At 37.8% G+C, this 15,786-nt stretch overlaps 1 protein-coding gene across 2 annotated transcripts in view; it reads left to right on the forward strand.

Annotated features, from left to right (window-relative positions):
• The window catches only part of igsf21a (immunoglobin superfamily, member 21a), a 158,055-nt gene that overhangs the window by 124,145 nt on the left and 18,124 nt on the right, over positions 1-15,786 (forward strand). For both annotated transcript variants that reach the window (XM_046382406.1, XM_046382407.1), the window contains exon 5: positions 5,822-5,937. In XM_046382406.1, the coding sequence (XP_046238362.1) occupies positions 5,822-5,937 (116 nt within the window). The remainder of the gene's footprint in view (positions 1-5,821; positions 5,938-15,786) is intronic.

Genomic DNA, 15,786 nt, shown 5'->3' on the forward strand with positions numbered 1-15,786 from the left:
TATGCAAATTAAGAGGGTGGGGTGAGAAAGCAAAAAAGCACAATAGAAAAGTGATTAAAAAGCATTTCAGTGTCTTTTATCTCATGGTGCTGTTCATGCTGGGGAATAAAGGCATTCAAAAGAAGGAGACTAAGGTATTGGGGACTTGTGCCAGTGCTCATTTCAACATGTCTTTTTCCCCTCTCAAGAGGACTTAACTTTGATTGTTTTTCAGGCTGCCATCTATCTCACCCACTGTCACAATCATAGACCATCCAACTGTGTGACTTCTCAAAATAAGGGATATAAGCTCTTTGGCAGTGTTTTATGTTTCACCCTGCTTAACTCAGGCTGGAATGCATGTATGTGTCTCTCCTTCACAAGAAATGACTGCTGTTTCACATGCATGTGTTTTTGACACAAATTTGAATTTACATGTACTCCTCTGTTAAGATACGTCTTAGCCTTGGAGAAATAAAGCGGCAGTGGGGCATATGCTGTGTGCATTGCCAAGAGTTGGCAGTGTAAATTTAGTTTTGATTTTTTGGATGCCAGAAAAACATCCTCAAGTTAAGTTGAGATGATAAAACTGGCTCAGGAATGGACCGATTAACTTCCACTCCAGACTCCACTGGGATGGATATTAGGTGAAAGAGTCAATTAAATTGACATTTTGAATGTCTGGTTGCTTAATTTGCATTAATTTGGCATGGGTCTTTCTGTTCTCACTCTTCATGTTTAACCTCTTATGCTTTTGTGTTTAGGACCAATTACAAATAACATTAACAGCAGCTGAGTAACATTCAGCGTCCTATTGAAAGTTGTTTGTTTGTGCTTTGAACACTTATTTGACCAGTACATTAAATGTGTATAAATTTGTCTCATTGGTGGAGAGTCAACTGAATGAGCTGTATAAATATGTAAAAAGAAAAGGACACCAGGAGCTCACAAGTTACTGCTGGAACAAGATGAAGTGTCTGGATGGTATTTTGGGAGTGTTCTTTAGCAGGAGTAAACAGGTTCGAAGCATCTGTGTCTAGCATTATCATCTGCTCTACTCAAGTGTCTCTGAGCAAGTAAGTGTATACATGGCAGCTCAAAGGATGCCACTTTGTTGCCGGTACTGACCTCTGACTCCTCTGCGGAAGGGAATTCAAAAGTAAAAGTTCAGGGTTAATAAAAATCTTCTGCTACTTGTGGCTTGAAGAAAGAATCTTGCAAAAAGCACTATATCAGTTTAACATCTCTCCTTTCCCTCTATCTGTTTTCTGCATCTGGCTTTTGTTACAGAGCTGTATATCAGGGAAACAGTGTATTATTGTCACTCTGACACCAAGAGGAGGGAATTTTTAGATGTTCTTTAAGGGCCACTTGTGCCTCTTTCTGTCTGAGCTATTATTTCCAATTTCAACTATAAAAAACCTCTCCAAATTCAGACATGAAATTGTTTTGCATATTGATGACACTGTGTCACCTCAAGGCCCTCTTTCAATACAGTCTGAAATACAATGTACCCAGAATACATAGTTCTATCCTGAAGTAGGTTTTACCGCTGTTTTCACTATACCTGCTGCAGAGAAGTCAAATCTACTCATGGCTTTTGTAATTGTGAAAATAATTCAAATGCTGCTGGAAATTAGTGTTTGAAAACTTTATTGTAAGCAAATCTCTGCAGTGGAACATTCAGAACCGATGCTTTTTTGTGACTTAATGGCATGCATCCACAGAGGATAGTTGGTGATTCAAGCACAAGTCGTGCATGAAAGCTAATATGCGGTAAACAAAGAAGAGCAGCAATAGCAGGCAATCGTGAGCTGCCTCAAACTGCAAACCTTGACTAAATGATTGCACTAATGTTCCTTTTGTGATTAATATTTATTTAGTTTCTGTTTAATTTTGGGATAAATGTTAGCTGTTTCTTATATATGCCAGCTTTTACCCAAAGTTATCAGGCCATTTAACTATAAACTATACCTACAATGTCATTTATAAGATTGCCATCATACTTCCACACAGTTTTTGTTGTTTCATCCATTTTCTGCACCCATATAACATGTTTAGGTACACGACGGTGGTGGTGTGTGTGTGTGTGTGTGTGTGTGTGTGTGGGTGAGTGAGTGGGTAGAGGGAGGTTGAGGGGTGGAGGGGCATACTTATGGGCAATGTAGAGTTTTGTCAGCACAAAGTGAGAAATGTCATAAGTTCTGTTCTTGTTTTCAACATTGCTCTCTCCCACTGTGAGGGAAACTATTTGTCAAGAAAGCAAGCCTGCAGTGATTTTTATAAGATTATTCTGAGAAGTGAAATGCCTTGCACTTTTAGCTTTAGCATTTAGCTTGATAAAAACATTCAGAATTCAGGCTGATTACTCTGGGACCCTTGGGCTCACGATAAAAAAATGCAGCTTCATCAAATAATGAATTACTGTCAGTGAAAGTAAGCTAAGGATGACCCTTTTGCCTTTTCATGCCATCCTCTATACACATACACACAACCTTCCTCCACTATAAATAACCCCTGGAGATGTGAACTCAAGGCCAGGGTGCTTAGTACAAGGGGATGTTGAGAGTGTTTCTTGTGGGTTCAGCTGTCCCCAGAGCTCTAAATCCCTTAATTATGAGGCCAGGGAAAGCAGTCTCTTGGGAGCATTAAACATGCTCTTGTTCTGCAAATTCACCAATCCCATTTACAGGTTCCCTTTTTTTCTTTTTTTTTTTCTTTCAAAAAGATAGCAGAGTAATGGTACTTGAAGATATAGAACAAGAAGTAGGTGGTAGAGGAATAGAGATAATTTTTGGTGTAAATGGCACAGCAGTACCACCAGGGAGAAAGTAAATGCTTTTAATGCAGCGGTGTGAAAATGTGCTCTGAAAAATACAAAAATAAGGACTGAGTCATGAGACAGCAGAACTCACATTTATACACATTTAGAGTACATGTTTGGGATTTCTATATGAAACATAGCAGCATATACAGTACATCTCTGGCAGAGCTCGGCAAATGAGAACATTTTAATGGCCAAGTTTCAGGATGATTCAGCTGGATACAAATTTATTTCAATAACTTTTGAAAGAGTTCCATGAGAGCAAGGAGGTGCCAAAATCACTCAACCTAAAGACGAAGGTGTAGTTCTTCATGTAAGGTGAGACATGAAAATCACCAAAATTGGACATAGTGAGGTGCATGATATTTTCCAAACCATAAATATAAATTGCCAAAAAGATTTCGATCAATTCTGAGGAAAAAGGGAAAAAAAGAAAAAAGAAAAAGCTGTGTGGCAATCAGAATGCCAGGCACAGGCGCAGAGCAGAAATACTGTTCTGCACACTGTGTTGCCGTGCACTTTTCATTATGTAAAGGAAAGGGAGAGGTAGTGTGAAGAGGATTTGGAATTTTTATATCTGTACTTGAATCATTTGAGTTTTTAAAGAAACCTCCAGAAGAATGTCAAAGATATTGACAATTTTTTTTTCTAAAAGTTTCTTAGCTTTTGATATTTTCCCCCCAAGACTTCGACATATTCTTTAGCAAACTTGTGGCTTTTTACTTTATTTATTTATTTATTTTTGCATTTCGATTTTTCCCTCCCTGTTTTGTATGAGCACAATATCATATCAACATACTAGACAGTAACCTTGTCAAGACAGAAATTTAATTATTGATCTGTTGTTTCTAAGTGATCGGTATGCAGGCCTCAGTAATGTTTGCAACGAGAACCAGGCGCCCCATTTAACACACCCAGCAGACAGCTTGAAATGAAAAACTGCAGCACAAAAAACAGGGGAAAAATTAGCTCAACCTTTAACAAGTGGGCGAAGCGAGAGCTGCAATTAAATGAGGTACGGAAGGCTTAGAGTCCATCATCACAGACAACCATCTTAATCTTTTACAGGGGTGTTGTGTTTGCAAATAATATGCTGTGCACAGAAGGTCTTGGTTTGCTTATGAAATATTCCACCAAGTCTCATTGCTGTCTTTGAATCCCATTATATGAACCCCCACCCACAGGGCAGAAAACAATAGCACACTGTGATCAATGTTCGGCTCTCCTGAACTTGACCAGGAGGTTTTGGTAGCGATTTTATTCAACCTAAACAAAGCATCTCCTAACAACTCATTTGGAGAAGTACTTATCAGGGGATTATCAATACTTATTATTCAAGTGGAAACTTGCAATTTGACAGTAATTATTTTTAATCTAATAAAATTGAATTTCATCAGATTAACTTTGTCTGAATGAATTGTGTGTGGTTTGGCGTGTTTAAAACTCCCTGCAGATTGCTGTAGAACTCCCTTGATCTCTTTGTGTTTGCAGCTGCTAATATTGTGACAATGATTCATAATTTTTAACTGCATAAGTAAAGTAGCACTTGAAGCACTTTACAGACAAAAAAGAGTGTACTGTATATATATATATATATATATGTATATATATATATTAATGGAATGGAGCAATCAATATTATAAATCAATAAAGGTAGATTTTTTTTAATTGTCTGGTTATATGCTCTGCATACTGGAGGAATTCTGCCATACTAGAGGCGCTTCCCCATCTGACACTGCCTCTGTGTCGAGTACTTGATTAGTCAGGAACAGACACCTCTGACAGCTTATCATATGCCAGGTTGAGACAGGCTTGTCAGTAAGCTAATGGAGTGTTCTAAGGTTAATTTACTACCATATGAATCCCATCAATAGGCAATTAAGAGGTGTGGAAACACAGAGGCACCCAGGCCAGCAGTGAGATCCCCACCAACCCCACCTTAAATCAATTATTTTTAGCGGCATGTCTGGTAAACCACCTGATAGATTTACACACAAAGTGACACATGAAACAGCTCCTTGCTTAACCTCTCTTGTTGCCTTATCTGCCATAAATTGTGAGTTTTGAAGAGATTCTCCACAGTCCTTGACAGGTTTCACAAAAGCTTCTCACTTTGAATAGAACTTGGGCCAACAGAAATACTAAATTATTCAACTGCTGAAGGTGGAGGGGAAAACAATTAAAGCTTCACAGAGAGATGGCATGTAGCCATGCAGGATACATAAAAAACTCTGTCTTAAAGCCACAAAATCCTGACTTCAAGTGGTCAGTTCAAGTGGTCCTCATGCAGTTGGCCACCCTCTGCTGCAGTGTTCTCAGTCAAAAGTTGCTTGTTGAAGCAGCCACAATATGCTCTATGAAGTATTCACATTCACATTTAAGCCACCGAACAAGGTGCACATTGAACACCTGATTTCTGGGTGATGTGGGAGATTTCCATTCATTACCTCCTCATCCCAGTGCTCCTCTATAATGCTGTGATGTCTTGTTCTCATGTTTTCCCTTTACACTACCGTGACATACTTGCTGGGATCCCTAGAGGTATTCAGACGGAGGACTAGTGATACGATATGTATGAGATTTTCTACTTTATCAGCCTCATCCGACTCACATGAGCCTTGGGGAGTTGGGAACATATTGTCCCAACCATTCAGTTATCATTTTAAGTGGAGATTCTCTCAGCAGGTTCTTGCTTTCTTTTGAAAATAGACAGATACAGTGGATAGATAAAGCAGGTCTACACATTTGTTTTAGTCAGTGTTATTTTAAACATCTGGGCACAACGGCATCGCTATTTCTCTGCTTGCACTTCCTCACTCTTACTCTGCTGTCAGTATTGCCAGTTTTTTTTCCACCTATGTTTGTAACCCTAAGATGACATTTCAAGTAACTCCTAGAACGCAATGAGAGAGTGGAAGGAGAGGTTTTCTAACAGTTTAGGAATATCTGAGGTTGCATTTTGTGTCTATCAAATGTTTTGGGATGTTGTTTAAGAAAATTTTCCTTTGTCCTCCACAGCGCCTCCAAACAACATATCAGTGGTGGCAGAGAACACTCCAGCCCCATTCAGTCGATACCAAGCCCAGAATTTCACTCTGGTCTGCACTGCAAAGGGAGGGAAACCAGCCCCATCGGTGAGTTGGTTCTGAGGATACACCATATGTGTGTCCACTAGGGAACCGGCTTTACAGCACACCGATCCCTATTGTTTACAGAGGAAAAGAAACTGCATTGTATTTGCTGCTTTTTTTTTAAAGATATCAGCACACAGACCACTTCCAGTAAAAAAGCTCAGAACTTCAAAGGTTGCATGACAACAGCACAATCCTTGATCTCAGTGCACACCACAGAAATCCAGCATTTTTTGCTTAAAAATGCCAGTGGATACAAGCTCCGCACGGACCTCGTCGTACATAAACGCACAGACAGTGTTTTCCTGGTCATTTAAAGTATCTGTCACCAGTGCTGCTGTACATTCATTACAAATTGACGTGTGATTGATTACTAGCACTAATTTAGTCATGCAGTGTAGTCATTAAAAAAGGTAGATCACATTTAGGAAACAGAGACATTAGTGTTATTGATGGTCATACTTAGGGCTATTAATCTAATCGCAGTGACGTGATAGTAATGATTGCATGCAGAATTATTACTACACACCTTCATACCTGCACATGGAGAAATACACTAATCTGCACATGCATGCAATCAAGCAGATACAAGAATGCACACAGTTTAGAGAGGCACCTACACACAACTTTTTTATTCTCAACTTTTTTCAAGATCACGACAAGGTCTTGGAAATATCTGAAGCACATGCTCTTGAGTTTGGTGGCATATGAGCTTACCGAAGCTGCTTGAGAGCGGTCGCTCGCTGTTTGTTCCCACCGGGTCATTAATCATCGTCCACGGGTATATGGTAATGGACTCCAGACCCTGAGCACACCTATTTCCTGCAATTATGAGCCCAGTGAGAGGTGAATACAAGGTGACTATGATTTCCGTCTGTGGTACTTCCTGGACGATTGTGTGATGAGTGAGGTTCTCCCCCTGTTGTGATTTCACAGGGAGCCTTAAGCCATTAAAGCTGAGGGCTGCTGGATCCTTTTTTCAGTACTTAAAAAGAAGAAGGAAAAAAAGGGAAGAGAGATCTGAAAGGTTTCAGCTGGTCAGTAAGCCCAGGCTGCCTTTGCATCAGTGGCCAAGTAACATTGCTGATAATTAGCTTTGCCAGCAAATGATGCAAGTCACTGACTTGAGATAAAAAGAAAAACTGAAAGACTGTTTGGCTGCTTCGTTCACCATTGTATTTACAGATCGCAGGAAAATGCCATAAAATATAATAGAAGATTTTGATTTGTGCTGCAAAGACAGTTCATCTGCATTTCAACACAGCACACTCAAGAAATTAAGTAGGAATGCAGTCTAAAAGAGCAGCCTATTTCACATTAAATCATCCTGTCACAGAATAAAAGTGTTAAACAGGAACCTCTGACATTTCTTCCTGTTCTTGAAAAAAAAATCCAAGTGCACAAATGAATCATGGGGGAAATAGGTATAAGCTTTAGATGTACATAAAAATGTGTTTGATCAAGTGTCATGTAAAGCAGATTGTGAAGTTAAACAAAGGATATTTAGTGAAATAGTCACCGACAAAGCTGTCAGAAGTACTGCAAAATTAGCAGTGTACATAAACTTGTCAGTATAAGAAAGGTGATATGTTGTATCCTAAGATAAAACAACATAAGCAAGAATTTTAAAAAAGAAAGTCAAGCTGTCAACCTTTTGTTTGAGGCTGACTGACTGCTGACACGGTGCAGAATCAGTTAAAGTGGAAATAATGGACAGGAAGCATGGAATTAATTAAAAATAATGAGCTGTGTGGGTTGCTACTGTATTAGATGTTAGAAACTGACATCCAGAACTTTGTCACAATAGATTATAGCTCACCAACAGCAGCTCCAGCAGCCTCCACAAACAACCATTTTAAAACAAAGCACATTATAGAAGCTCATGGACAGCAGTCTTAGGGGAAACAAAAAATAACAAGACATTCTCAAATTGACTCATTTTGTTTCCAAAGTGGCTTTTAAAACCAATTCTGTTTCATCAGAGAGACAGAAACAACACCGGCAGACTTTAAAAGTCCTGCATACCCACACTGGTGTTCTCAGTGATTCTGTTTGAAGTTGCGTAGAGCAAAACTATACAGGAGGTTTGCTCAAGTCACCAAACTTCATAAAATGATATTATTCATTTGTTCATGAAGGTATAAATTGCTCCAGCCTGGTAGATGATACAAAACCAACAGGAGAGTCAGATGTTAGTCAAGCACTGTTTGTACACACCTACACAGTCCTGAGAAGAGGTTTAATCATCCAATATAAGTGAAAACACCTGTGTGTGAGCACCATGAGTGTGTGTTTAATGTCCTTGGTGCTCTCATAGCATGGAAATTACTTGCTAAAATTATGTTTGTGACTGACTGTGTGAGCTAAAAGACTCTTTGAGGAAAGTTACTCCTATATCCTGCGCATTGTACCTGGATGGAAACTAATTTCAGAGTTGCTTATTAGTGTTATATTATAGGCAAACATCCATCCATACATCCATTTTCTATATCATATCATTTTCTTATCCTTATCGGGGGGGGGGTGGAGCCTATTATAGGCAAAAAGTGAAGTCTGCACTGTCAAAGGAAAGTAGTGAAGGGAATTTTTTTTAACTTGGAAAGCTGGATTTCCTCTGTAGTTGCCCTGTACTGTTGGACTAAAGTTTCATGAGTAAATTTTAGCGAAGTACAGTATCACTAGGCTCCTCACTCCTGCAATTTAATGTCCTGGGATCTCATACTATGGTCCTCAGTTATGTAGTGTAAATGGAACATTAACATGTAAAAAATATTTTTTTGGGGAAGTAGAGCTTGCTTTCATTTTTCTTTTTCTGTCTTTCATTTTATTTTATTTTATTATTATTTTTTTATTCCCTATGCTTGTCTGAACTGTTTCTGTTATATCATGGCAGGTTAGCTCTGTAGCAAACTGTTACTTGGTACTTAAATGCTGCCAAATGATTTATCAAATCATGGCATAACAAGTAGTAGTTGTTATAATGTTCAAAATTAAACTTCCAGCTACTGACAAAGCTAATAATGGGTTTCAAAAAGGACAATTACAAGATTAAAAAATACCCACTGTTCTTCATTACTGATCCTTGATACGCATTCAGTTTTAAGAATGAGCACAAATATCACATTTAAACTGTGACCATTAGTTCTATTTATACTGTTGTCCACAGTCATGCTGCATTACAACACCTCATTATTAGTTTTGTAAGTATTTGCTTGAATGTTACTGCTTTGGCCCAGTTATGTGGCTGCAACTTCAAACGGCTCCCTTTGCCTTTTGATGAAACTCATTTAGTCTTTGTCGGTACTGTTGCCCCAGGGCCTGTTGTAAAATGAGCTGTTGTCAGCTTTATTTTCAATGTCATATCACTGCAAGCCTGGTCTCAATAGCAGCTCACAGCTTAGAAAGAAACAATCTTGATTTATTGAGCCACCATTTAACAAAAGCTTAGACCATTCAGTAGTATTTTAAATCATATGTTATATCCTTTTTTTTGTAAGACTGAAATGAATAAATTCATTATACTTGGTAGCTTTGTTTCCATCTAATTGTCAAGTGCAGTGACAAAAAAATATTTCATTTGAAATGCATGTGTATATATACACATATATATGTGGATTTGGATGTAACAACTTTGATGTCTTTTGCCTTCCAGTATTTAATTGTGTGTCATATGTTCAGCCATTCTTTATCAAAATGAGGTTTAGGGATCTGAGTGAACATTAAAGAAACTTTAATTTGAAGAGAGTCCTAAATAATTTTTAAACCTGCCATTAGCTGCTTCGAGGTTGCAGAACGTGAACATACAACAGCATATTCATTTGGAGTCATGTTTCTGGCCACAAGGAAACTGCAAGTCCAATATTTACTCTTTTTGCTCCGTTTTTGGTTTCTACCAGTATCATATCTATAGCTCTTTATCTGTACACACAATAAGAGCAGTGAAAATGAACCAAAATAATGACGTTGGTCAGACATCTAAACAATAAGCTAAATCTTGCTATAATCATCGATGAAACATCAATATAAAAATCTGTTATACTTGCTGGAAGGATTAGGTCATTTTAATACAAATTTACCCACATTTTATGCTCTGAGGCATCAAAAAGTTCTTCTATTTCCAGCTGTAAAAAAAAAAAAAAAACAGCCAAAGAGGATCATAGAAAGTGAAGTGAAAAAATGGTTAGGAAACAAGGCAGCCATTGATTATTCTGCAGATGCAGCCAGAATCCCTTCAACTAGTTAAGACAAAACAAACAGTAAAGTCACAGTGTTTGTGCTGCAACTGTTATTTTTATTTTTTTACCTTTTGTATTTAAATTTACGTACTATATGTGCTGATAACTTGTACTTACTTGTCTCCGACACCCCCCATAAATTATTTGATGTGGGACCTGGTCAGTCAATATGTGTATACTTGTTGCAAACATTTCATCACAGGTTAGGTAATGGGGTTACTCACCAAATGACATTTGACAATGACATGTCTTACATTTCATTTGGTATAACTAAAGTTTTTACAGTGGAAAAAAACATGGCCCTACATTAAAGCATCTGCTTTCAAAATGGAAAAACACTGGGAGAAGAAGGTATTTTATCATTAATAATTTACTAACATTGAGCTGACCTACGTTATGGTAATGAGCTTTATATACAGCATGAAGCAACACAGGAAGTAAGGATAAAAACGACCTCTTTTCTACACTTTGTCTCATAGTAAAAGCACAAACAGCTATAAAGGACTGATTTTCCCAGTACCACTGTCCCCTGCCCCTAAGATGTAATAAGAACTGAGCTCTTGATGGACAGAATAAATAGATCACACCTCTTATTCTATAATAAGTACTAAACTATATAACATGTTGTTAACCGGTAGTTGTATTTTGACCTTACTTTAATTAAGGCATCCTGACTTGGCAGGATCGTTGATGATATACAAGAACCTTAATGTAACTTTAAAATCCTAAACAGAGACAAATGCTTTGTGTTTGCTTTTGTCCTTCACACAGTAAAAGATATTCTCTGTTGCTATGCAACATCCTTTTGCGTCTTTCCATCCGGTGTAACTTCTGACATTTCATTCTGTCTTACTGAAAGAGCTGAAGTTCATCCACTGCTGCTACTGTTGTTTGTCTGGTTATACTAATATTAAAAGTAGTGTTAAATGCTCCTCCCTATCCTTCTTCTAGATTATTATGTTCATTTTATTGACTCTGCAAATGTCAGACAAACCAATGCATATTACACAATAATGCAATAATGTTAAATGATTAGAAATTTGACACATACACACACACACACACACATATATATATATATAATAATGTAAGATTTGAACTTGCTTGGCATTTAATTAAGGCAGTACACACTGCACACATTTCTGATTTGGTCACAGATTCAGATAGTTCTATTATTGTTGTGCTCATTGATATCTACCTACATAACTAGCCAGCAATCTAGATTAAGTCATATTTCTTCCACTGATGTGAAAAATGTTGACTGCTCCTATATGGCAACTGCTCCAACAGCTTCCATAGAAATTAAGGAATGACACTGGCATTAGTGATATAGCGTAAAACACCAACAAAGCATTGTTGTTGCAATACTGTCACACCAATGGACTGGATTCCTTTAACATGTTGTCTACCCTCAGCAGATTCCAATGAAATAATAAGCTGCTTATGTTTTATCATGGCATCTTTGTATCATAAAACGGAACGCTGCCCTTTTCATATAATGACCCAGCAGGGTACTATTGCAGTTTATTTTGTACCTTATAGTTTACTATAATATACAGCAGATTCACCATATTTACACATGATCACGCTGCGTGCAGATTACTTGTATTGCATCATAACATAAATTCTGTATCTTGAAGTTAAGCTGTCAAAAGCTGTTGCTTCCCACCACTTTTAGGAGACTCCAAACATGCCAAATTCCCCTACTGCAGCTTGGAGAGAGCTGAATATAATGGACTGCTTGTGTTAAAATTGTCTGGTATTATGTTTCAAGATCTGTCGGCATCTGATGTCACTGAAGCAAGCTGGTGACATATCAATAATAGCTTCCCAGTGCCGCTCATTAGAGCATCCTCACAGCACAAGCAAGCACTGATTGAAAAGAAGAAAGATAATGACAGTTAATAATAAGAAGGAAAGCTGATTAAGTCATGGCCAGGATCTCTTTCCCTCTCTCCTCTTTCTCTCCCCTTTTCTCCTGCTTCTGCTCTCTCATTGAATCCTGCTGTTACCATATAAATTACCGCCTTGTCCTTTTGACACAGCCATGATTAATTGCAGCAACATAAAGGTGTATATGGACCAAGGCATGATTGTTACATTTGAAATGTTGGTGAGGTGGGGGGCAGCTTGGCAGTGTGCCTTGTGCAGGTGCTTTCATCCCTGTCTATTCACAGGAAAAATTGCAAAACCCTTTCCATTCTATCCCAGCTAAATTTTACCACTGCCATGTGTGCCATTGTGTATGGGTTTCTGCTTTGAATTATATATCTCTTTTTTCTGTGCTAATTCATTTCAAAATGAAGTAAGTGGTTTGTGTCTGGTTTCACTGTCGGCACATATTGGACTATGAGGTATTCGGGGATTTATAACAGAGACATGATTGATAATCGCTTTATTCCATGCAGTAACACTGTCTGTAAGAGAACAATGCAGTAGCAACGCCAAAAACACTCAAAAATCCCCTTTTACATGAGAACACGTAGTTCTTCACAAGTCCTGCAGCAGCAAACTGTACAAATTGCCTAATAAGACAATGTGTTCATTTAAGACTATATCGTCATGTCACATTTTGTATTGCATGCTAGCCAATGTCTTTACTTGAGAGCACAAAGAAAGTGTGTGTGGTTTGATAATGCACCATTGAATAATGTTATAAAAAATGCTTTTTATCTATACCCAGTGCATGCAGGATAATCATATGAAAGGTGACTCTTCCAAAGCAGAAACCAACAAAAGTTCCCATGTCACTTTGTGAAATGTATTTACTCCAGACATGTATCAAAGTGAGAGACATCCTCAGCCTTATTTTGGCAGCTTTATAATCACTTGTGGAAAATTAATCAGTGTTTTCTCCATGAAAGAAGTGATGTGTTTTCTCTGCCTGTCAGACAAGGAAATGTGGGAAATGTGATTTTAGCAATTTAGTAGGTAGCTTATATGAACACAGACCAAGTTTGCAGTGATGGCAGATGTCTCCTTAATTGCGCTTACACTTTAAGAAGACTTGTGGATTGATTCATATTAATATTTACAGAGATAAGTGTCTTTGCGGCTTGTTTTGTTCAGTCACATGGCATGTAGTCTGACAAGAGACCTCTGTTAGGTCTGTCTTTTCCCTCTTATTGGCTGGCATAAGCTGTCCAATACATTGAAAAGTCATTTTAGAACACATTTTTAACACTTTTGCAAGATGTCAGATCTTGGCCTTGAAGCCCTGCATTCTTCTCAGACAAATCTTTTTAATCCCAAGGCACAATCTGTTTGGCATTAATTGAATGGTGTCTTACACATTGATGTTTTAGAGCCTGTTATGTTCAACGGTAAAGAAAAAATGCTCACATTTAAATGGCACTTTTGAACTCAACACATTTTGCTGATTGGCATTCGATGTAAAACTATTTGCCACTCCAAAAGTATACTGGGAAAAAAAAAAATCATGATGACATGTGGTGACATGTTGACTGGAAGACACTTAACAGGATAAACAAAATTACAAACTGCAATCCAAAAGGACTGACTCAACTCCACAAACATTTCCATATATGTCTATTTATATCTTTGTCTGCTGTATTTCCATATCTATATGCAATCTGCTTCCTAGTAATGAAAGGGGAAATGAAAAAGGAGCAGAACTGCAAGATAATGATACAGAAATAACACTTCACTCTCTCCCCACGGCTACGTATCTGTTATCCCATTCATTCTTGTCCCCGATGAAACACTGATTGATTCCTTTTCTTATACTTTAAGCAGACAGGTGGCAATAAAAGATATTTAGTCATGGTGGGATCCCTATGAATAGGTAAACCTATGCTTGATGTTTTGCTGGAGGCAACACCTCAGTAAAGACATTATTTCTGAGTCATTCACAGAACACACAGCACATGGCTCTATGCACTATGTTAAGTCATGTAGATGTTTAATCAATATTTCTTTTATGCCTATAAATTAACTTGTCTGTTAATGTTTACAGAAACAAATCAGTTATGTAGGCTTACAGAATTAATTCTGTATACCAATCCATGGCCAGCACAGGTGTTATTGTGTACCCTCACCATTTTGTCCAACAAAAGCTATAGAACAGGTGCATGGATCGTTCTAATCCACTCTGCTCTCCCTCCACCTGCTGTGATAATTAATGAGGCCTTTTAATACACAGTGGAAAAGCTCCATCTTTTTGCAAGTTGTCGAATAGCTGTAGGAGTTAGCAGCAGACGCAATGGGGTCTGAGGTTGATGTTTTTACTTCCCATTGCTCTTTGGATTTTAAGCTCTGGCTCTGCAGAGCACATTACGTAAACTCAGATGAAGGGTGATTGGTATTAAATGCTACCACATTATATTCACCAGAGGAATATATGTTAGAACATGTAATCATTTGAACCTCATTTGTAAATTAGCTTTAAATGTTCTGCTGGGTTATAATCAGTACTTACACTTAAAGGGGAATTTTGGTATTTTAAAACTTGGGCCCTACATTTATAGATTTTGGTTTTACCAGAAGTTTTGAATTGGTCCAGTTAGTTACCTCAGCTGTAGTAATCCTTATAAGTGTCTTGACAACATTACTAACAAACAAAATGATCCCTACAGAAAGGTTGTACTTGTAGATGTAGACATTAGTAGAATGGTTTATTTGTTTGTTTAAACCCTACATTTGCACTTGAAGTGTGGTGCAGATAGATGGGGCCACAGAGCAATTGGAGTTCAAGGCTCCTAGGCAGGACGAGCAGGTTGGTTTGGTTTTCTTTTCTTTTTTCTCAATCCTGCCAACAGTCAGTACTGCTGAACGCCTTTGAGCAAAGTCACCTAACCCTGTGTGGAAGTGTACCAGCCTGCTCTGATAGCAGGCATTAGAGTTTTTAGAGTTGGCTATAAAGACTATGATACAACCTAGGAGCACAACACAGCTTGTTATATAGTGATGCTGCATCTGTCTTTGCAAACATAACTTCATCAACAAGGTGGACCACACAGACAGCTCCAGCTTGTGCTTGTGTTTTAAATTAAACATACTAAAATAAAGGTTAGATTGAATGGCAGTTTGTCAAGTAATATGTCAGTATAAAATAAAACTCTAAACTCTGAATGATATTTCAATGAGCAATTTTAAAAAAATAGTGTCCTTGAGCACTTAACATTAAAGTTGATAGTTGTACAGCTGTACTGTTGATCTGAATTTAACCTGACTGTGTTGAAGTGTTGAGGAAAATTCCATATTGTCACTTTAAAGATAAACAATGATTAACTGTAAAGATGTAATGCATTCCAAAGGTTATTTCGTTAATGTGAAAATATCATTTGTTATCCCTGAGGAGCTTGGCTTTGTACTATTCAATGTCCTCACTAAATCTCTAGCAGTGCATTGAAATGATGACTCTGATTGAATTCAAATGATCAAAGGTTCCCAAAAGAGCTCCAGATCAATTTTTTTTCACCAAAAAAAATAAATAAATAAATAAAAAACAGAAAGCATATCGGTTTCCAAAATAGTAACACCACAGGCAATGACTACACAACCTTATTTCAGAGCTAATATCTGGGGGTTATTGGCTGAAATGGGAGCCTAAATTCCCTGTCAGAAGATTAGGCACTGAGAGATGTCCACAGACTCA

Source organism: Scatophagus argus, chromosome 3 (assembly GCF_020382885.2).
Source record: "Scatophagus argus isolate fScaArg1 chromosome 3, fScaArg1.pri, whole genome shotgun sequence".
In the NCBI taxonomy this organism is placed as follows: Eukaryota; Metazoa; Chordata; class Actinopteri; family Scatophagidae; genus Scatophagus; species Scatophagus argus.